The following is a 26,105-nucleotide window of genomic DNA, read 5'->3' on the forward strand; positions in this document are numbered from 1 at the left end:
CTGTATTATTTAATAAAGCGACATGTGTATGTGTATACATACTCAGACACTGAAGAGTATCAGATATCATAAGTAATCATATCATTTTTGAGCTGAAAGAACTTTAAAAGAAACTGCATCCCTGAGAAGTTAAGTAACTTCCTGGAACCTGTATAGTAAATGGTGACATGAATGCTTGATCTCAAGATTTTTGAGACCCGAGTCCTGTTCTTTCTGTACCTTTATTTCTTAAATATTACATTCTTGAGCCATAAAAAGACTTCACTATAGTATTATACCTTTTGGTTTGTAAATAAGCATCATTTTATTATAACCAGAAGAAATATTATTTGTGTTGGAAAGTCATTTTTTTCTTCTTAGAAGGCAAATGATTTATTGAACTCCTGTTACTTAACAATTCTGATGAAAAAATTAGCTTTATAGTTGTGTTACTGGTTTGTCTGGAAACTGGAATTGCTAAAAGCTTGAAGTATACCCAGTGGAAAGATTTCATGAGAGAAACTGTTCACCTGCTGTAGGCATTGCAGTTTCCCTCTCAAGTGGAATTAGTTTGCACTTGGCCTATTTCTTATCAAAGCTCATCCCTAAAGACAATTTCACAAAACAGGACGGTTGTAAATGACCACAAAGGATGAGCCATTGAGAAATGTTTTCAGTGTCTGTTTTTCATTTTCATTATCCTGTGTGCTGAGTTCTAGAAGATATGTTGTCTATATCACCATGTAAGGTTTTCCTTTGCTTTCATTTGCTTTTTTAAACCATCAGTTGATCTTTGACTTGATAAGTCTGCATCCTTTAATGATTTGAGGAAGGGCTAACATTTACTGAACATTGTAACCAATGTGCCATCTCCTTGGCTTAGTAGATAGGTACTTGACATACATCTTTATTTAATCCCCACAATATCTCCAGGTTGAGATATGACTGCACTTAACAATAAGCTATATAAAGTGACTGCTTTTATTCTTTTCATATCCCAGACCTCAAACTAGTTTCTTGTCACTTCATGAGGTATTTTGTTCTGAAAGGGCTAATTGAGCTTAGATATTGACAAATCGATTCCTGGATTTCTAAGGGTACATTAGGATTTTGTATGTTGCTTCTGGCTCTGTTTGGTTTTGATCTGGTTTGTCCTGTCACTTTGAATTTAACCAGGAGTGTCTAGAGAAAGGCATAATAGGTTTTGCTCTTTCGACGACCACTTTGATGGGTTAAATTTCTCCTTTCACATGCCATCAGGACATGTCTATAACTGACCTTGCCACATGCTGGACTTCTGTATCCAACACATTTGATAGTGGCATAAGCAAGTAATTACTAATTCGTTGAACTATAAAAGTCGATAATGTTAAGAAAGAGAGAAGAGGCAAGCTTTCTGGCAAGATGGTTTACCTTAATTAAATTGGTGAGTGATTAATATGGACAGTTGATATGGTGGCTTTAATTGCATACATTTAGATCTTAGTGTGAGTAAGATGTCTCAAGCCATTCCTATGGTTAATGGCAATACAATATTGTTGGCATGTATCTTTCCAGTGGTTCAGTTGATGGTTAATAATATACTTCAAAGTTTAATTTGAACCTGTTCCTTTTAATTAGTTGTCAAAAAACAGATACCTTTGTTCAGAGCAGTATTTCATTTTTAATTTTACTTTTATATGTTACTCTTACTTGAAACATGAGTTATGTTTCTTGAAAATTTGATAAAATTTGGGGCACCTGGGGCTAAGCATCCAAATTTGGCTCAAGTCATGATCTCATGGTTTGCCTGGAGCCTGCTTCGGGTTCTGTGTCTCCCTCTCTCTCTGCCCCTGCCCCGCTCGTACTCCATCTCTCTCTCTCTCTCTCTCTCTCTCTCTCTCTCTCTCACTCACTCACACACACACACAAACAAAAAATAAAACATTTTTAAAAAATTTAGGGGCGCCTGGGTGGTTTAGTCGGTTAAGTGTCTGACTTCGGCTCAGGTCATGATCTCATAGTTCATAAGTTCTAGCCCCAAGTCGGGCTCTGCACTGACAGCTCAGAGCCTGCTTGGTATTCTGTCTCTCTCTCTCTCTCTCTCTGTCTCTCTCTGTCTCTCTCTGTCTCTCTCTGTCTCTCTCTCTCTGCCCTTCCTCCACTTGCTCTCTATCTCTCTCTCAAAATAAATAAAAATAGGGGTGCCTGGGTGGCTCAGTCGGTTGAGCCTCTGACTTTGGCTCAGGTCATGATCTTGTGGTTTGTGAGTTCGAGCCCTGTGTAGGGGGCAGAGTCTGGAGCCTGCCTCAGATTCAGTGCCTCCCTCTTTCTCTGCCCCTCCCCTACTCGCACTCTGTGTCTCTCTCTCTCAAAAATAAATAAACATTAAAAAATTTTGGGAAGGCAGCTGGGTGGCTCAGTCAGTTAAGCGTCCGACTTCGGCTCAGGTCATGATCTTGCGGTTCGTGAGTCTGAGCCCCGCGTCGGGCTCTGTGCTGATAGCTCAGAGCCTGGAGCCTACTTCAGATTCTGTGTCTCCCTCTCTCTCTGGACCTTCCCCTCTTGAGCTCTGTCCCTGTCTCTCTGTCTCTCAAAAATAAATAAACATTAAAAAACATTTAAACAAATTTTTTTCTTAAATAGATAGATAAAAATAAGCTTAAAAATTTGATAAGACTTACTACACATAGACCTTTATGATTATTTTAGAGCGGACTTATATATGAAATACATAAACTTGAAAATTGATATCATGGCTAAACATATAGCAGATAATTAATCAGCTAGGTTTCTTGAGGCATAGTATAGATGTTTAAAAAAAAAAAAACCCAAACCAAATACCAGTGTCCAATTCAACTCTAGTTTTACTAATTACAAGATTATTTTGTGTACCATGTATAAGAATTTTATTTGAAATACATTCTAACTTCTGTGCTGCCATTGTTGATCTGTCAGTGTTTAGACCCAAAGTCAGCATCAATATTGGCATTTGACTGCTAGCCTGGGCTTGTTATTGTGGAAGCTGCACGAAATAGGAGGCCAAAAGCCACATTTTATTTTATTTTATTTTTAAGTTTATTTATTTATTTTGAGAGAGCGTGCATGGGAGGGGCAGTGGGAGAGGGAGAGAGAGAGAATCCCAAGCCGGCTCTGCACTGTTAGCACAGAGCCTGATGTGAGGCTCGAATCCACAAACTGCAAGATCATGACCTAAGCCAACACCGAGAGTCAGACGCTCAACCGACTAAGCCACCCAGGCACCCCTCAAAGCCACATTTTAAATGCAAGGTCCAGAAATTTCATCCAACAGTAATGTCAAGGGAAGGTTTACATGGCTGGCCCTCATTTCTTTCTGTTCCCTTGCTTTGAAAAACATCAGAGCACGACTTTAGTAATACTACCTCGTTTAACAAAGGCAAAACCTCAGAACAAAACCTGAAACAGTACATTTTATGGAGCCAGCTAGGAAAGAGATAAGAATTGGCTTAGAACTGTTGAAGAAACTTTTTCAAACACAGGTGGTATCTTGGGAATTTACTAGGCAAATATGTGGCCAAAATTGCCTTTTCTGTACTAATAAGCACAAAGTCAGCCAGCTGAGTGTAAATCAAACATAGGACTCCAGCAGTATTTTAGTGGCCCCAAGTGAAGAATTTGGTACTTCTCAAGAAACAGGGAACACTACTTCCCTAAAGTAGGTTATGATGTCTTCATATTAAATCACCTGCAATGTAAAGCTCCTTTAAGGTAAATTTTAGGGGAAACGATCTAGCATAGAAAGAAGTTAATAAGCATCTTTTAAAATTTTTGTGTATTGGGGATCTAGGATAGAACATAATTGGTTTAAAGTTAGATAGCATCTTTGAAGAACATCAAGGCCAAACTGTCTTTTTACAAACTGGAGCCTAAAGCAAGTATATGACTAGTATAAGGAGCATCCCACCTAGTGAGTTAGGACATTGAAATCCAAGAATTTGTACTCCGGGTTTGACTTTTGTTTTCAGCATATTAAACTGCGTTTTGATCTGACATGTTGAAAATCCATTTGAAAATTTCCTTTTCAGAATATATCTGTTTAGGAAAGGTCCAGTGTATCTGTTTGCACTCTGACAGTTCATATGTATCACTTTTATGCAATTATGAACTTCATTCAATTAACATTTATTATACCAGGTGATAGGTTTTTAAAGACTAAGAAGACAAAATCCCTGCCCAAGGAATTTGTGTCATCTTACAAGAGTGAAGTTCTGTCTTAATTTGTATGGTCACATAGTGCCTCCTTTAAGAGTGTGACTTCATTAAAATTTATGTGGAGAAAGTAAATGGTGGAAGAGAGTAATCAGGTCCTTGATATAAAAACATACATGTATGTGTCTGCCTCAAGCACTGATTTGCATACCAGTTTTTCCCCCAACATATATCTGATCTGATTGCTAAAGTCATTTCTCTATAATCTCTAAAAGACCATGAGAGATGCTGTTTGATATAAACTCTGGATAATATAAATTCTCTATTTTCCAAGAATATGGTAATTGTTAGAAGCTGGATTGAGATGTCAGTATCCACTGAAACTTATTTCAGGTTAGAAGAGCCTTCAAGTTGGTGATTGGTATTGGAGGGTTCATTTTGCTATGTCCTACTTTTGTGTATTTCTGCAGTTTTCTATAATAAAAAGCTAAGGAGAAAAAAAAAACCTTCAGATTTCTTTCTTCCTTCCATCATTCATTCAATAAATATTTGCATACCTACTATGTATTTTTGACTGCTATTTTAGGCTGTGCTGTGCTAGCCAATGAGGTAGCTACTAGCCACATGTAGTATTTAAATTTAAATTAATTAAAATAGAATAAAGCTAAAAATTCAGTTCCTCATTCATACTGGCCACATTTCAAGTGGCCACATGTGCTAGTGGCTATGGTATTGGACAATGCAAATACAGAATATTTCCTCATCATAGAAAGTTCTCTTGGAGCTCTGTTAGAGGCTACAACAAAGTAAAGTTCTGTCCATGTGAGCATCCATTCTAGCTCAGAGATAGGATGAAAGGGGAAATATATTGTGACTGTACAGTAGAAGATTCTAAAACCTGGCATGGGTGAAAGGAATACCAGGGTAGAGATAGGACAGTCACTGTTTTTTTGTAGGATGTTCAGGGGATAAGGTTGTGTTTGTGCAGAGACTTGAAGGAAACAAATAACAGTCACGCAAGTATCTGGAGGAAGAGTGTTGGGAACAAAGGGAATGGCAAGTACAAAAGCTCTGAGGCACGGTGGAGGCTAGCATGTTCTAGGAAATTCATGGAGGCCAGTGTCGTTGGGGTAGACTAGGCAAGAAAGAGTGATAGAGGAAGAAAGAGAGGTAATGGAGGGCCAGGTACTATAGGACCTGTAAGCCACTGTAACATTTTGACTTTTATTGCAACTAAGATGGGAAATCACTAAAGGGTTTTGAACAGAGGAGTCACATGATTGGACTAATATTTTAAAAGAATCACTCTGCTGTCTGTGTTGAGAATAAACTGTAGGGGCATAAGGTGGTAAACAAGAAGCCAGTTAAGAGACTCTAGTGATAATCCAGGCAAGAGATGGTGGTAGTTGGGACTAGGGTGGTTTTGGAAGGAGTGCAAAGTAGTTGGATTCTGAACTTATGTTAAAGTTGAACTGACAGAATTTGCCATTGAATTTCATATGGGGTGTGGAAAGCAAGGAGTCCAGATGACTTTAAGGTTTTTGGGCTGAGCAGTGGGAAGGATGAAATTGCTATTTACTGCAATGGGGAAAACAATGAGAGAAGCTAATCTGGAGGAGAAAGCTGGAACTAAGTTTTGGTTTTATTAAGCTCCCCCCTCCCCCCATAGACTTGTTTTGGCTTTAATTATTTTGATTATCAATTATATTAAGTTTAGATTACTTCGGAAACATTCATGTGGAGTTGTTGAAGAGGTAGTTATATGTATAATTTTGGAGTCCATAGGAAAATCTGGGCTTGAAGGTATAAATTTGAGAGCCATCAGCATATAGATTGTATTTAATGCAATGAGACTGAACAAGATCACCTAGAAAATGAAGCGAGAGAGAAAAAAAAGAATTGATTCAAACTTTGATCCTGGGACATTCAAACATTTAGAGGTTGGGGAGATACAGGGCAGCCAGCAAAGGTGATTGAGAAAGAGCAACCAGTAAGAGAGTGAAGGAAGAGTGATTTCCCAGGTTCCATGTAAAAGTGTTTCAAGAAGGAGGAAATGTGGTATCATCTTGAAACCAAAACCAGACAAAAGCAGCACAAGAAAATTCCAGACCAGTATCTCTTATGAATATAAATAGTCCATAAAGTAAGTACTAGCAGACTCAATCCAGCAGCACATAAAAAAGATTATTTACCATAACCAAGTGGAATTTAGTCCACGAATACAAGGTTGGTTTAACATCAAAAATCAATCAATGTAATACACCATATCTATAGAAAAAGGACAAAACCGTGTGGTCACCTCAATAGATGAAGAAAAAACATTTGGCCCTTTTATGATAAAAACACATGCAAACCAGGGAGAGAAGGGAACTTTTTACTTGATAAAGAACATCTGTGAAAACCCACTTTCACCTACTCATTGGTGAAAGAAGGAATGCTTTTTCTCTAGGATTAGGAATGTGACAAGGATGTCTTCTCTTGCCACTAGCATTCAACATTGTACCGGAGGCTCTAGACAGGGCAGTTAGACAAGAAAAAGAAATAAAGTCATTGACTTTAAGGAAAGGATGAAGTAAAACTGTCTCTTATTTGCAGATGGCATGATCCTATATATAGAGAATCCCAAAGAAGCCACCAAAAAACTACCAGAGCTAATAAATGAATTTAGCAAAATTGGACCCAAGATGAGCATGCAAAACTCCATTGTGTTTCTGTACACCAGCTGTGAGCAATCTGAAAAGGGAAACTGTTACATTTACAATAGTATCCAAAAGAATAAAATACCTGGGGATAAACTTAACCAAGGAGGTGAAAGATTTGTACACTGAAAACTATAAACATTGCTGAGAGAAATTTGAAAAGACCTGAATACACTGAGTACAAAGTCATCTCATGTTCATGGACTAGAGGAGTTAATATTGTTGAGATGGTGGTACTCCCCAAACTGATCTTCAGACTCAACACAGTCCCTATGAGAATTACAACTGCCTCTGTAGAAATTGATAAGCTGATCCTAAAATTCACATGGAAATGCAAAGGACCCAGAATAGCCAAAACCTTCTTGAAAAAGAACAGAACTGGAAGACTCCTACTTAATTTCAAAACTTACTACCAAGCTACAATAATCAAGATGTTGTAGTACTGACACGAAGTTAGGTATATAGAGAGACACCTGAGTGGCTCAGTCAGTTAAGCATCCAACTTTGGCTCAGGTCATGATCTCCCAGTTCGTGGGCTCAAGCCCCACATCGGGCTCTCTGCTGTCAGAGTGGAGCCCGCTTCAGATCCTCTGTCTCCCTCTCTCTGCCCCTGCCCTGTGCATGCGTGCTCTCTCAAAAATAAATAAACATTAAAAAAAAAAAAAGAAAGAAAGAAAAAAAAGGTATATAGGTCAGTGGAATAAATTGAGAATCCAGAAATAAACCTTACATTTATGGTCATCCAACAAGGGTGCCAAGGCAGTGCAATGGGAAGTGAACTGTCTTTTCAACAAATAAGACTGGGACAAATGGATATCCACGTGCAAAAGAATGGTGTTGGTGCCTTCCCTCACACCTACACAAAAAATAATTTAAAATGGATCGTGTACCTAAATGTAAAAGTATAAAACTTAGTATAAAACTTGTAGAAGAACACATAGGAGTAAATCTTCGTGAGCTTTAGTTAGGAAATGGTTTCTTAGATATGACTTCAAAAGTGCAAGTGACAAAAGAAAATAGATAAATTGGACTTGATTGAAATAAAAAACTTTGGTCCTACAAAACGTACCCTCTGGCAAGTGAAAAGACCCACAAAAACGTTTGTGGGAGAAAATATTTATAAATCATATATCTGATAAAAGACTGTTTAGAATTTATAAAGAACTCTTACAACATAATAAATAATAAAAGATAAATAACTCAATAAAAAATGGCAAAGGATCTGAGTAAACATTTCTCCAAAGAAGATACTTAAATGACCAGTAACCACAGGAAAAGGTGCTCAACATCATTAGTCTTGAGGGAAATACAAATCAAAAGCAGACTACATGCCACCTTACACTACTAAGATGGCTATAATCAAAAAGATGATAGCAAGTGTTGGCAAAGATATGGAAAATTTGGAACCTTCACACATTGCTGGTGGGCATATAAATTGGTGCAGCCTCTGGAAAAGTTTGGCTATTCCTCAAAACATTAAACTTAGAGTTACCCTATGACGTGGCAGTTTCACTGTTAAGTGTATACTCAAGAGAAATGAAAAGCATTTGCCCACACTAAGACTTGTACATGAATATTCACAGCATTATTCATAATAGCCACAAAGGAAGCAGCCCAAATGTCCCTCAACTGATAAATGGTTGGACAAAGTGTATACCCATGCAATAGAGTGGTATTCAGCTATAAAAAGGCATGAAGTGCCGATGGCTTGCTGCAACATGGATAAGCCTTGGAAACAGTATGCTAAGTGAAAGAAGTCAGTGACAAAAGACTACTATTGTATGATCTGTATATATGAGATACCCAGAGTAGGCACATCTGCATTGAGAGAAAGTGGATTAATGGTTGCCTAGGGTTGGGGGTCATAGGAGAAAAATGCAAGTGAAAAGTAATGGGTAATGGGTTTCTTTTGAAAGTGATGAAAATATTCTGAAATTGATTGTGGTGATGGTTGCACAAGTCTGTGACTATACAAAACCATTGAATCATACAGTTTAAATTGGTGAATTGTATGGTCTGTGAATTATATCTGAATAAAGCTTTTTTTTTTTTAAGAAGAGAATGACCGAATGACCTATGTCAAGTGTGCACAAGTGACATAAGGACTGAAAAATTGACCATTGGTGTCAGCAAGGTGGAAATCATGGTGACCTTGACAAGAACTGTTTTGGTAGAATGATAAAGTGGGTTCAAAAAGGAATGGTAGGAGAAAAATTGGAGATGCTGAGTCTAGGCAGCTCTTGAGTAGGCTTGCTGTTAAGAGAATAGAGAAATGGAGCAGCTGAAAGGGAAAGTTTGGGAGAGTGTTTTGTTTTGTTTTGTTTTGTTTTAAGAGAGGAAATGTACTTTGCTGGTGGAAATGATTCAATGGAGGTGAGAATTGGTGGTGAGTATTCAAGTCCAGAGAAGTTGTTCTGACAAACATTTCATCCATACATAGAGGAGGGAAGGCAGAGTATACGGGTACACTTGCAAGGAGATACTGTGGAAGCATGTGGAAATGCTCATCAGGGTGCGTTTGTCTCCTTTTGTCTTACTTTATGAGTCAAGAAGCTGAGAGAAGATGTGGCAGAGGCTGGAGGTTTGAGAAAAGAGGAGGCATGGCAGAGTCTCCCAACAGAGTGGGAGAGTGAGTAGAAGGGAAACCCACAGGGGAGTTGTCAGGTAGCACAGAAGATCCACATGAGGTCAGGGTTAATGACTTTCAAATGGGGGACCCCCATTCACATGGTCTTGTCTTTTTCTCCAGGCAGTTCAGCTGCATGGATGCACGTTTAACATGGTTGGGGTGGGGTGGGGGGCGGGGGGGGGGAGTTGCCAAGGGAGTACAGGTACTTAATCCTTTACCTGCAATTCTGAAATGTAAAAAAGTTCTGAAAACTCAGTTTGTTGTTTTTGTTTGTTGGTTGGTTTGTTTGGTTTGTTTGTTTTTAGTAAGTTTGGCAAACTTTTGTGGTGGCAACATCTGACCTGAAGCTATTATAAACTTGTTAGGGTTTCATTTATCCTGCTTAGTGGGGATGATTCCTGTATTTTGCTGCGGAAATATTCATGTGCTTGATTTTAGGGTGCTATCCCAGACTCTGCTGGGGCATTTGTATTTTATTTAACACTGTATTATCTTCCTCATATCCTAAAAGTTCTGAATTCCAAGACCCATCAGTTCCCAAGGGATCGTGAATCTGTTTGACAAAGGGACAGCATGCAAGGGAGTTGAGAATGTATACCAGGAGTGATTTTCCTGATGGCCTGTGGAATCACTTCCACCTGAGGAAGGAGGGAAGTGAGCATGTGAGAAGAGGCAGGCTGCTGAAAAGGTGGCAGAATCAATGGGTTATTGATCCTGGTGGGGCTGAAGAATTGAATTATTGGAGTATGAATGCTAGAGGCAGAATGCCGGAAAGACAGGGAAAGCTTTGTTTCAGCTGGGCTTCACATCCTAAAGGACATCATTACAGAACACAAGTTAGTACTACCCTTCCGGTTTCTTACTTGTGAATCCCTGTAGTAAAATCTTCTCTAGTTCTGAATGACTTCCTCTTTATTCTTCCAAGACAAATGATATATTGTTTGGTGCCATTAAAAGAAACTTGCCCAAGAGTGCTCCAGAATAGTCAGTGACTGAACTGAGCTCCCAAAGGATATTTAACTCTTCTGATCACCTTTATTAAATATGGAAGGGAAAAAAAGATACACACCAGAAGGATGTTCTGACCAAGGGACAGAATACTGGAAATGGGAACTGTTGGAAATTTCAAACAATAGAACTTTCTGTACATTGTTACTTTTGTTATGGATTAGGAAGAGTGGCTTGATGCTTGTAAAATTCTTTTTATTTTTAAGAAAAAGAAAGGAAAAGCAAATTGGCAAAAAAGAAATTCTTTAGCATCCGAATTGCTTAATTCTTACCCTGTCTGCACACATCAGGACCTAATACTGATTGTGATTTACTTATATTCCTCGTTAATAATTAGACATTGGGAGACATTATATATCATGCCTAATGGAATACATGGGATCTGATGAGAAAGTTTTCTGTTTTGACTAATAAATTTTAACCCCAATGTCCAAGGCTAGTGAAATACCACAGCCTTTGAAATATTTTAGAACTTGTGCTGAGAAAACAGTGTTACTTTATTTAGTCGATGAATTTATCATCCCTTCCAAATCACAGGCCTTACTTAGCTCTAGCTCTGGAGTGGAGGCATGATGCAGCACTGAATCAGAAAGTGGAAAAACTGATCAAATCTTTAAAGACCAAGGGCAGCGAGGCAGAGTCAGGCTGACTTTTTCAGTGGTAGCCTGTAGCTATACATTTTCTTATTTTAGTAACTAAAGGCAGGCTATTTGTAACGTCAGTATTAAGATGCTTCTTGAATTCTATTCACACATCATGATTTCTCTCCATTCTTCTCTGTACCACTCTTCCTGTAAATATTGTACTTGTCATTACAGAAGCTGGATACTGTTCATCCTTGATTACAGGATCGACAAGAATGCTTGCTACTTAACTCTGTCATTTTAGAAATGTTATTGAAAATTGCTGTGTGCAAGGCAGTGCGCAGAGTTCTGTGGGAGGTGAGAATTTGAGTCCGACTATAACCTGCCTTCAGGATGCTTACAGCCAGGCAAAGGAAATGACGAAAACATAACCAACCAGCATGCTTGGTGAGGGGGTCTGAAAGAATTTAGAAGAGGGAGAAATTAAAAATGGTTTGAGGGAGTTGAAGAAGGCTGCAGGGAGGAGGAGATGGCATGTGATCCAGGTCTTCAGAGACGGAACTTTAATGGCTGGGGGAAGTGCTAAGTGTAGGGGATCATGTGGTCAGAATTGCAGGTCACAGGGAATAGCAGTTAGTTGTTAAAATGGAACAAATGATGAAGGAGAGGATCACTTTTGCTCCAATTTATCATGGTCCGGTTTGGAAAAGTTCTACCACCAGTAGCATACTTTTCAAATAGTGACTTACCATTTTTGTGAATTTTCAGTGCGTTTTACATTTTCTTCATTCTGCTTTTTCTTCATTTCATATCTAATCAGTAGAAATGAAAACGGAATTATTGTACTTGTTCGTTATTAGCATCTATGGTGGTGGTGATTTAGCTAGGGGGGTGGGGGGGTTGAGTTTTTTGTCCCAAGTGAGATTTGGTGGATTATCGGTGAGTATTGTTATCTGATGCTGACAATATTATTATTTATTTATTTATTTATATTTGTTTATAGTTTATTTATTTATTTTTTAACCTTTATTTATTTTTGAGACAGAGAGAGACAGAGCATGAACGGGGGAGGGTCAGAGAGAGAGAGAGACACAGAATCTGAAACAGGCTCCAGGCTCTGAGCTGTCAGCACAGAGCCCGACGCGGGGCTCAAACTCATGGACCATGAGATCACAACCTGAGCTGAAGTTGGACGCTTAACCGACTGAGCCACCCAGGCGCCCCTATAGTTTATTTTTTGAGAGAGAGAGAGCATGAATGGAGGAGGGACAGAGAGTGGGGGGGAGACAGGATCCCAAGCAGGCCCCTCACTGTCAGCACAGGGCTCGAACTCACAAGCCATGAGATCATGACCTGAGCTGAAATCAAGAGTTGGGCACTTAATCAGTTGTGCCACCCAGGCACCCCAGTATTTCTGTTTATTGAATACTTATATTTTGCTTAAGTGTATTACTTTCATCATCTTCTAAAATACCAAATGAAATTTATGAGATAAAATTATTACTATTTTATGAAAGGAAACTGAGTCTCTGGAGAGGTCAGATAACTTGTCCCAGATTAAACAGCTAGTAAGGGGCATAGTTTGGATTCGGAACCCAGATCTGTCAGACACCAAAGCCATGGTATTAATTATACTGACTCGTGGGCAGATATTTACAGTTACACTGAACCATGCAGCACACTATCTAGAATCATTAGATCTTAGAAAATGGGAGATGGGAACCTGAAATTTGGAATTTGAAAAACGTATTTTGTAAATAAAAAAGTTTATTTATTTTTTAATAAAAAAATGTTTAAATAAAAAACACTATCTTGAGGGGTGCCTGGGGTGTTGCCTGGGTGGTTCAGTCGGTTGAGCGTCTGACTTCGGTTCAGGTCAGGATCTCGCAGTTCGTGAGTTCAATCCCCGCGTCAGGCTCTGTGCTGACAGCTCAGAGCCTGGAGCCTGTTTCAGATTCTGTGTCTCCCTCTCTCTGCCCTTTCCCTGCTCACGCTCTGTCTTTCTCTGTCTCTCAAAAATGAATAAACGTTGAGGGGTGCGTGGGTGGCTCAGGTGATTAAGCGTCCAACTCTTGGTTTTGGCTCAGGTCATGATCTCACAGTTCATGAGTTCAAGTCCTGCATCAGGCTCTGCACTGTCAGGGTGGCATTCTGTCTCCCTCTCTCTCTGCCTCTCCCCCGCTCACTCTCTATTTCTCTCTCAAAAATAAATAAACATTTAAAAACACACTATATTGAAATTAATTCAGGTTTTTATTATGAAGATGTCAAGACACCTTTCTTATAATAAAAGGACCAACTCAAAGAGATTGCAGAAAGAGGGTCTGGATGGTTTAGAGGAAGCACAAAAGGTCTGTTCCTTCTCTTTTCCAGAGAAGAACCAACACTTCCTTTAGGAAATGAGATCCAAGAGGGAGGATAGGTCTACATGATTTTAACATGAATTGAATGAGAAGTGATTTAAAATCTTTTAATTCATTTGGATTAATTTTTTGTTTTTGTACTTTTAATTCAAGTACTCTTAGGATGGTTTAAAAAAAGGGTGATTCTTGGGGTACCTGAGTGGCTCAGTTGGTTAAACATCCGACTTGTCTCAGGTCATGATCCTTTGGTTTATGAGTTCGAGCCCCGTGTCAGGCTCTGTGCTGACAGCTCAGAGCCTGGAGCCTGCTTCCGATTCTGTGTTTGCCTCTCTATCTGCCCTTCCCCCTCATGCTCTGTCTCCCTCTGTCTCTCAAAAATGAATAAAAATGTTAAAAAAATGTTTTAAAAAGGTGATTCTTGAGATGATGCAAGGAAATGGATTAATTTATATTTGCAGTTCTGGGGGTGCACTGCACAAAGAGAGTTAGTTCTGTAGCTTGTACAAAGTAAATTTTCATGGACATATTCAAATCTTCAAGGATCTTGGTTTTATTTTCCTAATTCATGCACATTGACTATATTATTAATGAATCAATGAATAGGTCAAGAACAGTATATTAAATGAAGGGGAAAAAACACCAACTTAAAACAAACCACCCACTTCTCTGGGCCCTCTGTAAGACATGTGAGAAGAATATTGTTCGGGGAGGAGGATTTGCTGATAATGGTAATGACAAAAAACAAAACAGTTGCTTAGGTAGATAGTGGTACTCTCATAAGAGGAGGAGATAGGCATTAATCAAGTAATCCACTAACAAGTGCAGATTAAGTACGAGCGTAGTGTGTATGTGTGTGGAGGGTGGGGTTAAAGAAGACTTCCTTAAGAGGTTGCCTGGGTGGCTCAGTCAGTTAAGCATCCGACTTCCGCTCCGGTCATGATCTCCACGTTCATGAGTTTGAGCTCTGCAGCACAGAACCTGCTTCAGATTCTCTGCTTCCCTCTTTTTCTTCACCCCCATAAAAAAATAAATAAACATTAAAAAAAGAAAGGTTCCCTTAAGGAAGAGATGATTAAACTGACATTAATAAATGGAGAAGGAGGTGGGGTGTAAGCAGGTAAATGGTTAGGGAAGCACACCTGTGGCAGGGCTCCTGCATAAAGGGCTCTGTGACGGGAGTGCACCTGGGAGCATTTCAGGTACGAAAAGAAGACTGGTGGGACAGGAGCACGGATGTGGAAGGTTAGGCTGGAGAGGTAGATAAGGGACCAGACCATATTGGGCCTTTAGGCTGCAATAAGAATTTTATCCTCTGGCATATTTGCATTTAAAAAATATTACTCTGGCTCTAATTAGGAGACCAGAATGGAGGAGGGGCAAGAGTAAATGTGCAGAAATCATATACTAATTCAGGTGAATCCATGTGTGTTTTATTTTACGTTGTCTTCTCAGGGTACTCAATACATATTTATGGAATGTATGAAGACGATGATAGCCTATAGTAGGATATAGACAGTGGAGATAGATAAAAATGGACAGATTCATAAATGAGTGGATCACATACAAAGGACTTGGAGACAGATTAGATATTGAAGGTAAAGGAAAAGGAATTCCAGGGGTAGCTCTTGTATCATTGAAGTCTTGAGAATAGAATGAAACTCTTGGGGAAAGTGTATAGAGTGAGAGGAAAAGGCAGCTTGGAACTGAGTCTTAAAGAATGCTAGCATGCAATGTTTGGGCAGAGGAGATGGCTGAATATGGAGTAAAAACAGGGAGGTGCCTCAAAGATGGCAAGAAAGAGTGTTTCAGGAAGGTAAGAATGTACAGTATCACTTGCTGCTTCAAGAAATCTAGTAGGAGGGGTAGGGGTGCCTGGGTGGTTCAGTTGGTTAAGCATCTGACTCTTGGTTTTGGCTCAGGTTGTGATCTCAACGGTTTGTGGGTTCGAGCCCCACCTTGGCCTCTGCACTGGTAGTATGGGCCCTGCTTGGGATTCTGTCTCTCTCCTCTCTCTGTCTCTCTCCCCCTCTCAAAATAAATAAATAAATTTTAAAAAAGTCTAGTAGGATGGGTCATGACAGATGTCCATTAGACATGGAGATCTGGAGACCTTGGCATGAGTTGTTTCATTAGAACAATGGAGACAGAAATTTAGGTGTTATGGAGTTGGTTGAGGAGTGAGTGGGCAATGTGGAAAGAAAACAGAAAAAAATAGTTACCTGTGGGGAGTGGGTCACCTTCTGGCAGTTTTATACTATAGGCATGTACAGTAATTCCTACCCAGCTATTTGAAATTATAGTGTATGTGGATTTATTTTTTGTATACTTTAAATATAGCATATAAAAATTGAAAGTGGGGGGGTTAATTTGAAAGACTGGAGAGCTGAGAACAGAAACATTTGGTAAAGCAAGAGGCAGAGCAGAAACATACATTTTCACTAAGATTTCTTGTGGAGCTGAAGAGGAAACGGAAGGAAGAGTAAAGCCAAGCATTATGAGTCTGCTTTTTGTATCTCAGGGAGAGAGGGACTGAAATACATGTAAGAGAAGTTGACTGTACTTGTTTCCTATGCAGTCTATGTATTGGGGACAGAGTTTGAAAAATCCTGACTCAGCTAGGCTGAGTAAGTTGGAGAGAGTTGTCCCAAGGTTTTTCCATCTTAAGAATCTGGCTCTGAACCATAGAAGCCTGAGCGGTATAAGAATCAATAACTGTAGGTCACAAATTTGGAAAGCCAGTGAATATATGGCCATAAAACCAAATGTTACAAATTACTTGTTTTGGGGTGCCTGGGTGGCTCAGTCAGCTAAGCATCCAGCTCCTAATCTCAGCTCAGGTCTTAATCTCAGGGTCATGATTTCAAGCTCTGCACTGGGCATGAAGCCTATTTAAAAACTAAATAAAACAAAAATTTAAAAATTACTTGTTTTTTGGCAAGAGCGCCAAAACAGTTCAATGGAGAAAAGAATAATCTCTTGGCAAATGGTGCAGTTGGATATACACACACAAAAGAATGAAGTTGGGCCCCTACATCACACCATATACAAAAATTAGCTCAAAATCGATCTAGATCTAAATACAAGAGCTGAAGTTATAAAACTCTTAGAAGAGAACACAGAAGTAGATATTCATGACCTTGGATTATGAATTAATTTCTTAGATACAACACCAAAAGTACAAATGACAAAAGAAAAAACTGGACTTACATCAAAATTAAAAACTTTTCTATTGCAAATGATACCATCAAGAAAGTGAAAAGACAGCCTAAAGAAAGGGAGTTGATAAGGGACTGGTGTCTAGAATACATAAAGAACTCTTACAGCTTAATAATAAAAAGACAACCTACTAAAAGAATGGGAAAAGCATCTGAATAGACATTTCTCCAAAGAAGATACACAAATGACCAGTAATCACAAGAGGATGCCAACCTCATTAGCTAGCCATCAGGGAAATGCAAATCAGAACCACAGTGAAATAATACTTTACACCCACTAGGATGGCTATGATCAAAAAGTCAGGTAATAACAAGTGCTGATGAGGATGTCAAAAAGTTGGACCTGTCAAACATGGCTGGTGAGAATGTAAAGTGGTGCACCTGCTTTGGAAAACAGCCTAGCAGTTCCTCAAAATGTTAACCATAGCAGTTTCACTTGTAGGTATATACCCAAGAGAAATGAAAGCATATGTCTACACAAAAACTTGTAGTGAATGTCCATAGGAGCATTATTCACAATAACCATGAAGTGAAAACAACCAAATGTCCTTCAACTAATGAATAGATAAAATATGGTATATAATGGAATACCATTCAGCCATAAAAAGGAAGGAAGTACTGACATATATTACAATGTGGATAAACCTTGGAACACATGTTAGTTAAGTGAAACAAGCTAGTCATAAAAAAACCATAAATTAAATTACATTTATATGAAATATCCAGAATGGGCACATCATAAAGACATAAAGGTTAGTGATTGCTTAGGGATATGGGAGTATGGGGGCGGGGGGACAGAGAGGTATACTGGGGATGATAGCTAATAGGTTTGGGGTTTCTTTTAGGTGGGATGAAATTGTTCTAAGATTAAATGTGGTGGTGACTGCACCACTCTGTGAATTTACTAAAATACACTGAATTATATATATTGTGCATAGGTGAATTGTATAGTAAGTGAATTGTATCTCAATAAAATTATTAACAATTACTTGGCATCAGCAGCAAGTCAAAGTAAATGTTATTGGTATTTCTAATGTGTTGCCATGTTTTAATTTAGGGAGCAGAAAAATATTCAGAAGAGCTTTCATCAGTAGATCCTTGATCATCCCGTCCTTTTTCCCCCTGTAGGAATTATGAAATTTTTCAGTGTGAATTTGCAAACTTTCAAGATTTTTCAGAATACCTACACTGGTCCCCCCCCCTTATCCACAGGGAATATGATCCAAAACTCCCAGTGGATGCCTGAAACCGTGGATAGTACTGCAACCTAAATATACTGTGCTTGTTTCTGCACATACATACCTGTGAAAAGTTTAATTTATAAGTTAGACACAGTAAGAGAATAACAATAACTAATAATAAAATAGAACAATTATAACAATACACTGTACTAAAAATAATGTGAATGTGGTCTCTCTCTAAACACCTTAGTGTACTGTACTCATCCTTCTTATGATGATGTGAAATGATAAGATGCCTATGTGATGAGAGGAAGCGAGGTGAATGACGTACCCGTGTGATGTAGCATTAGACTACATCTGATGATCCGTCAGAAGGAGGCTCATCTGCTTCCAGACCGTAGTTGGCAGCAGGTAACTAAAACCGAGGATAAGGCAGGAGACTACTGTATCCTCTTTCCTCCAGACATTGCTAAATAAATAACTGACGAATTCTTCTTGGGTCATCTGTTGTTTAAAAAATGGTAAAATACGGTGCTGAGAAGTTTTGGAAGGCAAAAACTTCCACTGCTTTAGGTTTTTTATTACTTGCATATTTTAAATAGTATGTTTATACTATTGTTGATTTATCAACAGTCATTTATCAAATCATCAGTCATTTATCAAATCATCTCTTGAGTTCCCATTATGGTAGTGAGGTCCTAGCCCTTCTGTACTTTCTACCTCCACACTTCTGTCCTCCATTTTCTTAAAGTACTTATTGTCACAGTTTTGTGAAGATTTATTGTTTACAATATGATGACTAAATAAATGTTCACATGTACTATGATTATATTTCCTTACATGCTTGTTTTTTCCTAGAATAATAAGGCCTGTTTTAAAAAATAGACTTTGTGTTCTGTGTATCTGTTTCCACCCCACATACACCAAATAAATGCCTTGAATACATAAACTAACCTATTATTCCCCCACCCACCCACCCTTTTCCCTGGAGACCTTATTTCTAGAGCTCTCTGGACTCTGTTCTTTTTGGAATGGTTGCTCTCTGGGCCCCTGCCATCAGTAGTCTTGGGACCTGCCTTTGCTGCTTTCCTGAGTTAGACCTATTTTCTGACGTCTCATGTCTTTTGCTTTCTTGCTGTCACATGCTCATTTTACTCAAGCACATCTTCCTGTGAAAGAGTGTGTGGAAAGAAAATTGTTGAGTTCTTGCATGTGTGAAAATGTCTCCATGTAACTTTCATACTTGGTAATACTTTGTGGATGGAATTTTGAGGTTGAAAGTGATTTTCCTCAGAATTTTGAAGGCATTGCTCTGCAATCCTCCCGTATCTGCTATTGCTGTTGAAATGTCTAATCCCATTTAGTTTTCATTCCTTAATATGTAGGGTGACTGTATAATTTATTGTCAAAACTGGGACATTTGAGGTGCTAGCCTGAAAGAATACTAGGACAACAGGCATAAACCCAGGACTCTCTGGGGTAAACTGGGACATGTGGTCACCCTCTTTATATGTGACCTATTTTTTCTGTAAGCATTTAGGATCTTCTCTTTACTTCCAGTGTTCCACATTTCATGATGATGTGTCTTGGGAAAGGTCTTTTTTCATTCATTGTACTAGATTTTTGCAGGCTCATTCCTGTCCTTCAATTTGGGAAATTGTCATTACCGTTTCTTTAATTATGTTCTCCTAGCCTTAACAAAGTCAGATGTTTGACATTCTGGATTGTCCTCTAAATTTTTTTCTTCTCTTACATACAAGCAAGGGGAAAAAAAACACGCCAAAAACACAAATAAGCAGGAGGATGTTATCTTTTTGCCTTTTTGTTTCAGATCTGAAAGATTTTTGCACATTTATCTTCCAGTTCTTTGCAATTTAAATTTTTTTTGTTTCGTGTTGAATTTCTTATTTTACTCTTTTCTCATAGCCTCCTGTTCTTAGGGAAGTGTATCTTCTTTCACTTCTCCGACAGTGTCTATTCTTCTTCCTTTCCTTAGGTTTCTTTTGTTTTCCGCATTGCTTTGTTGTGTCCCCTTTTTTCCTTCCTATTTTGGTCTCTGTCTGAGCCTTTCCTCAGATGCCGGTGATCCTTAACTTTCTTCATATTTAGTAAGACATTCCAAGTGTCTCTGAAACCTGAGCTATACTGTGAACAAACCTCCTGTTTGGAATTGTCTTCAAATGGCAGAACTTGGAGATGTGATTTTCTGGGGAGAGGAGGGATCAGCGATGGAGTTTCTCCCAGAGAGGACCCGCCCCTTCCCCCCACTCTCCTGCCTGGGAGGTTTTGTATCTGGGTGCCGGCATTCTGTGTGTAGGGTCAGGGAATGAGGCAGAAGATGGGCATCACCTTTCCCTTCTGCATCCCAGCCTTTGCCACCTCATAGCCTTGCATCTGGAGCTTCTGGGGCTCATTTTTTCCAGAGAAGAAAACTTTTCTCTGCGTGAGAGGGGTTGGTAGAGGGGTTAGTCACTTGTGGGATAGTCAGGGCCCAGTGGCACCGTCCCTCCCACTTCTGCCACTGTGCCTCCTCCTGGGGATTCTATGGGCCTAATTAGTTCCACCCTCACCTCTTATTCCCTCTGGGCTCTTTGGTGATAACTACCTTCTACTCTTCCATCTCCTGACTGTCTCTGAAAAATTTATGAAAATCTGCTCTCATTAACTCTCCCTTCCTCTTCTTTCTCATGGGTTAATACATTTGTTTTATTTCTCTCCTGTCTTTTAGAGGGGTTGAGAAGGGAGAAGAGATAAACTAATGTGTTCAGTCTGCCATTTTTAACTGATTCTGGCATGCATTTTTCTAGACAAAGTATTATAAATGCTGATTAGATGCTGAACAGCGCTATCAGGGCTATTTCTCATGTATGTTGTTACAGGTTAAATAGGTTTTTGTGGGCTGACCTGGAAACCTAACTACATCTATGATTTTCCCCTAGAACTAGAGAAACAATCAAGCTTTTGTGAGCTGACTCTGGAATTAAAACAGACTGGGACAAAAATATTTCACGCATGTCCCCATTTTCCTCGTCACAAAGAAAATTACAAATATTGTGTCATTATTGTTGAAATAAAAAGCTCCAATAACTGTAACAGAAACCTGTATTTTAATGGGGAAGTTTATTCATAAAGTTAAGCTACAAAAATTGAACTGAGAGGCAAAATTAAATTCTTCAGCAATATTCCTAAAGCTTAATTTTTCAGCAAATTCTTCGAAAGCAGTTTTCCTAATTAAATTAAAACCCAGTGATTGCGTCAGCTGTGGGAAATAGCAAGCACCATGGGAATGGTTTGTTCCCTTGTATTTTCTTGCTACTTTCTTATTCCTACCTTGCACACAACAGGATCTTCTGAAACACCAGACTGAATAAACTAGACTTGGCCAGATTGACCAGTAAAATCATCTTCCTTGTCATGAATGGCTAAGAACAGCTGTGCAGGGCACTTGGGTAGTGAAAATGCAGCCCAGAGTATGGAAAGTACACAGAGTGCTTGAAAGAAATGCTGCACCAACGTGGTGTTTGAATTGCAGAGACCACTGCAAATGTAATAGATCCACTGTGGTTGTGCAGCTTCAATTTCCAGCCTTCGGGAAGGGCATATGGGGCTTTCTTCCAGAGGATCACCCCTGTTGTGCTGGGGCAGCCTTCCATGAGCACTTGCTCCCAGTGGCCATGACAGCCCCAGTCTCAAGGGATCAGAGACGATTAGGAAAACCAGGAACAGTTGTTATAATCTCTTCTGTGGCCGGAACAAGGTAAGGGCAATGAGATGCAGTCATTCCGTTATTTCCCTTCCTTTCTTAGTGTTTTCTTTCTATTCTTTTTCTTCTCCTTCTTCTGGTTTTATTATTAACCTCTGCCCCTCTACCCCCACCACCTTGCTTCTGACAGAATATTGACTAGGAACCAGAAGCCCATTTTGGCTTAGCCTTCAGGGCAGCCGTTTACAGAGTAGCAGTGCTACATAGGTTTACTGTGTCGTATGTCTGTGTAACACTGGATTTGGATCTTGTATTTAGCTGCCAGAAGTGACTGTGATGAAGTAGGAGAGATAAACTGATAGATTGGCTGCCAGAAAGATGTTGGGAATCAATCAGATAAACAGGGTAGAGAAATAGCTTGCTGTTTTCTAGTGATAATAAACCAGTGGCCTCTGGTCCCCACATTTTTAAACGTAATTGCTGTAGTAATAATGTCCAAAATAAGCAAATGAAAAAGCATCACAGGAGGTTTTTTAATTGCGATTGAGATATCCTTTTCCCTTTTGCAATAAAGATTCATCTTATATGGAGATGAACATTTCTATAAATTTGTTTTACTTCTTCCAGTGCCTACTTACATAAACAAATGAAAATTAGAGAGTGAACTACTTTCATAGGAATTTATTCCTCCTTCTTTACCCTCCCACAGACTTCAGCTGTTTAACTTGGTGAAATATCTGTATTGCTACCATGCCTCACCTACAAAATAATGACCTTTTTTGGTGAAGAAACACATTGTAAAGTCAAACCTATATTATTGACAGATGATTAGCAGGATTATATTAGTGTCTTCGCTTAGATTTCTCTCAGACTTTTGGGATTTTAATCTCTGTTGCTATTTCCCTGCACATAGCACTTGTATAGGAGAGATGATATCTAGGTTTTTTTTAATAGTAATTTAAAACTGTCCTCCCTTAATGTTTAACCTTTCTTCATTTTTGAGCAGGCTACACGCCCAACCTGGGGCTTGAACTCATGCCCCTGAGATCAAGAGTCACATGCTCTAGCGACTGAGCCTGCCGGGCACCCCTAATGTTTAACTTTTAAACATTACTCCTCTTCACCTAGTAGGACTTTAAGATCCAATGCAGATTCTTAAGTCTGTGTGAAAGTTACAGGTTTACACTCGGGTCAGATGCATTTGACTGCCCAGGACTAAGCAGAGAGTAGGAGAGTAATGCAGAGTTCTCATGGAGCTCACTGTATGGGACGAGAGACTGGTTCTCCCATATTTGCAGTACACACGTATGACTTTCGTTAGGTTCCCTCTTATAATTGTCATGGCCGTGAATGCGTGAGTGTCATATGTGGTTGAATCGCTTCATGGTAAGCATGGTGGAGTACCAGCCGTGGAAAGCAAGAGAATGAAGTTCACGCTTTTAATTACATGTAATAAAGGCTTTTGCCTGAGGATGACCTTCCTGGCTGCTGGAGGTTATAGGTCAGAAGTTAACCATGTACCATTATCCTATTGGTGAGAAGCTGATGCATTTTCTTTTTTGCCATACAGCCTTTTCCACCTGACCTTTTAAAGATTCTCCATCGGTATCGATGAGATGGACAAAACTAATCATAAAAACAATGAAGGGAATGTTGCACACTCATTGATCCTTTTGAAATGAACTGCAGTACAATAAGTCTTCCAAATGGACTTCTGTTCTCAGCTATTGCTATAGCCACCTTTTTAAAGATATATAAATATGAAAGGGTTAATGGGAATTCAGTCATGCTCTTGCCACTGGGTTGTCCCTTATTGATTGTAGTTTTAGAGCTGTCACTATGCCATTCAGAATTCCTACTATGCCCTTTTAAAGTCAGTTGGTGCTGGGAGATGATAAATAAATCAGTTGCTTTCCTTTTTCCACAAGCTCCTTCGAGAACTCATAGAACGAAAGACCAGCTCCTTGGATCCCAATGATCAAGTGGCCATGGGAAGGTAATTTAGATATGGCTTTCTGTTCATGCAAGCAGCCCTATATAATAGTTTCTCTCTTTCAGTCCCCTTAATTCTGCCTCAAAGGCAGTGATCGGCCCTGTAACTATAAAAGTTAAGCAAGATAATAAGAGCTAGAGAGACAAAGCGATGGAAATCCTGTTTACCCTACCCTGCCTTAAGTGCAGTTTGAATGAGAGATTATAAAACACCTATATGCATTTGTTTTAGAGTGTGTTTTTCAGAGTCCTCCTTATGCCCTTTGCTCTCTGATTTGGGTGGTGATTGTATCTGTATCAACCTCTGACCAGTGGATAAAAAGCAACCACCCAAATGTGTGCTCTCGGCCGTCAGAACGTGACACTGTGCACAACAGGTTCCTTGCTCATAGTTGAATCTGCTTTGTTTGAGTCTGCCCTAATTTAGACCTCCACCCCTCAGTAAAAGCTTCAGCACAATTAGAAATGGAACGTGGCAGCATTACCCAGATGTCAGGGTAGAATGTAAAGTAGTGAAGGAAGGCTCTTGTGTGTATGCTTCATCCTGTGGTTGGAAAATAAAAAGGGCATTTAGAGTGCTACCTAATGAATAGTGTACATTTAAATAGCCATGAGCTATAATTTGCAAAAGCATGAAAGGAAACAAAAGCTGCAAGTGCCAGGATGGGATTCTGGGCAGAGCAGCATTTTGAGAATGCAATGAAAAATTTGTGTTGATGAAATAATTTTATTTGAGTAAAACATTCTTTGAGTTTTAGGGGTAGGATATTGTTGATATTTTGTGTATCTCTGGAAGGCTATAGAGAGCTGCTCACTATAAATTTAATGTGATACAGCAAATTGCATTTAAGTGGTGATTATATTGTACATTTATCTGACTTTACAATAAAATAGATTATGGTAATTAAGATTATATTAAGATTACAGTAATTGGATTTCCCTAGATTATTTTTTTCTGATGTTGAGTTTCCGTTGTATAAATCAGGTAAGATGACTTAGCTGCTGCTGCTTCTCCTTTTTTTCACATTTGTTCATGTGAGGAATTTGTTCATGTGAGGAATCTATGAAGATTTTCTTAGTCCAGTATCCTTTTTTTGAAAGATTAATTCCTTTTAATCTAAAAGGACTATAGAATATGTGAATATTGGGCCATGATTTGAACAGACTAACTGTAAAATTGAGATGATCTGGGAAATTTGAAGACTGACTCCATAGTTGATAGTAAAGGATTACTGTTCACTTTTTTGTAAGTGTGACAAGTCATATTGAGATTATATGGGGGGGGGGGGGAAGAACCCTTACCTCTCAGCAGCACATTCTTAAATACCACAGGTGAAATTAAAGTGAAATAAACAAAATGGTTGTAAAACTAGTGTCAGTAGTGGATAATTATAAAAAATTAGCAAAAATTGGAAAGTGCAAGAAAAAGCACACGGGCATTAACAAAGGGAAAATTGAAGAATTCGTCTATTCAGGCTGAATAGCAGTTGCAGTAATAGTAATAGAACATGCTGTACAGCTAAAACACTGAAAGCAAACCCAAGCAGCTATACCCAGTTTGATGGGTTTTCCTGCAGACTGCTGGATTTAGTGCTTGTCACAGCAACTCTAGACACTAAGGAGCATTGTTAACCAAATTCGCTGTAGAATTTCCCAGCTGCCATTTGTTTTTTTACCATTGCACAAATCCTCTTCAATTGATTAGTCACTTTGGCCCCAGACTATCTTGAGGAACTTGATGTAGGTTGATGATTTCTTTCTGCAAGGTTGTTAGTGAGAAAAATTCCAATTTGTCAATAGGTATAACTATTTCTGTTCGTGATGATGCATAACATTGCTTGTGAATTTCCCAGGCAGTGGCTTGCGATCCAGAAATTGCGAAGCAAAATCCACAAGAAAGTAGATAGGAAAGCCAGCAAAGGAAGGAAACTTCGGTGAGTTACTTTGTAGAACAAATTTTCACATGTTACATTACATCTTTTGTATTTTAAAGGCTGTTATGTCATTTCTCTATTTCTTCTGATGATTCTGTTTTTAAGGATCAGAAAAATAACTAAAACAATACTGGTGGCTTTTCATGAGGCTCAATTTTTCTCACTCTAATACCATACTCTAAGACTATAGTTTCTGTTCCTTTTTGCTGTTGTGAAGGGATGGGTTAAATAATGCCTGCCTTTTCCTGAAAGAGAAATAAGAAAACAAGATAGGATAGTTGAAATTATCTTATATTTAAAAAGCGATTTCTATAGAACAATTTAACAATTTTACTTTGGATGCTTATTTAGAATAGAATTGGTCCATTTTCATGATGTCATACATGTATACACTATGTGAAGAATATATAAACGAAGATTCCAGAGAATGTTAACAATGTGCTTAAATGAGATGAGAAATAAAATTTTTTTTAAGATTTTATTTTTCAGCAATCACTACACCCAGAGTGAGGCTCAAACTCATGACCCTGAGATCAAGAGTCACATGCTCAGCTGACTGAGCCAGCCAGGCGCCCTGAGAAATACAATTTTTATGAGAAAACATATTTCTAACTATAGGAAACCCCTCAATCCTGTGTGTGTGAGTGT

The 26,105-nt window shown here is 38.8% G+C and overlaps 1 protein-coding gene across 1 annotated transcript in view; it reads left to right on the plus strand.

Annotated features, from left to right (window-relative positions):
• The window catches only part of AATF (apoptosis antagonizing transcription factor), a 106,486-nt gene that overhangs the window by 45,585 nt on the left and 34,796 nt on the right, over positions 1 to 26,105 (plus strand). Inside the window, exons 9-10 of the mRNA XM_040455119.1 lie at positions 23,460 to 23,527; positions 25,377 to 25,457. Coding sequence (XP_040311053.1) covers positions 23,460 to 23,527; positions 25,377 to 25,457 — 149 coding nt within the window. The remainder of the gene's footprint in view (positions 1 to 23,459; positions 23,528 to 25,376; positions 25,458 to 26,105) is intronic.

Source organism: Herpailurus yagouaroundi, unplaced genomic scaffold (genome assembly GCF_014898765.1).
Source record: "Herpailurus yagouaroundi ecotype Mexico unplaced genomic scaffold, PumYag 215, whole genome shotgun sequence".
Taxonomy (NCBI): Eukaryota; Metazoa; Chordata; class Mammalia; order Carnivora; family Felidae; genus Herpailurus; species Herpailurus yagouaroundi.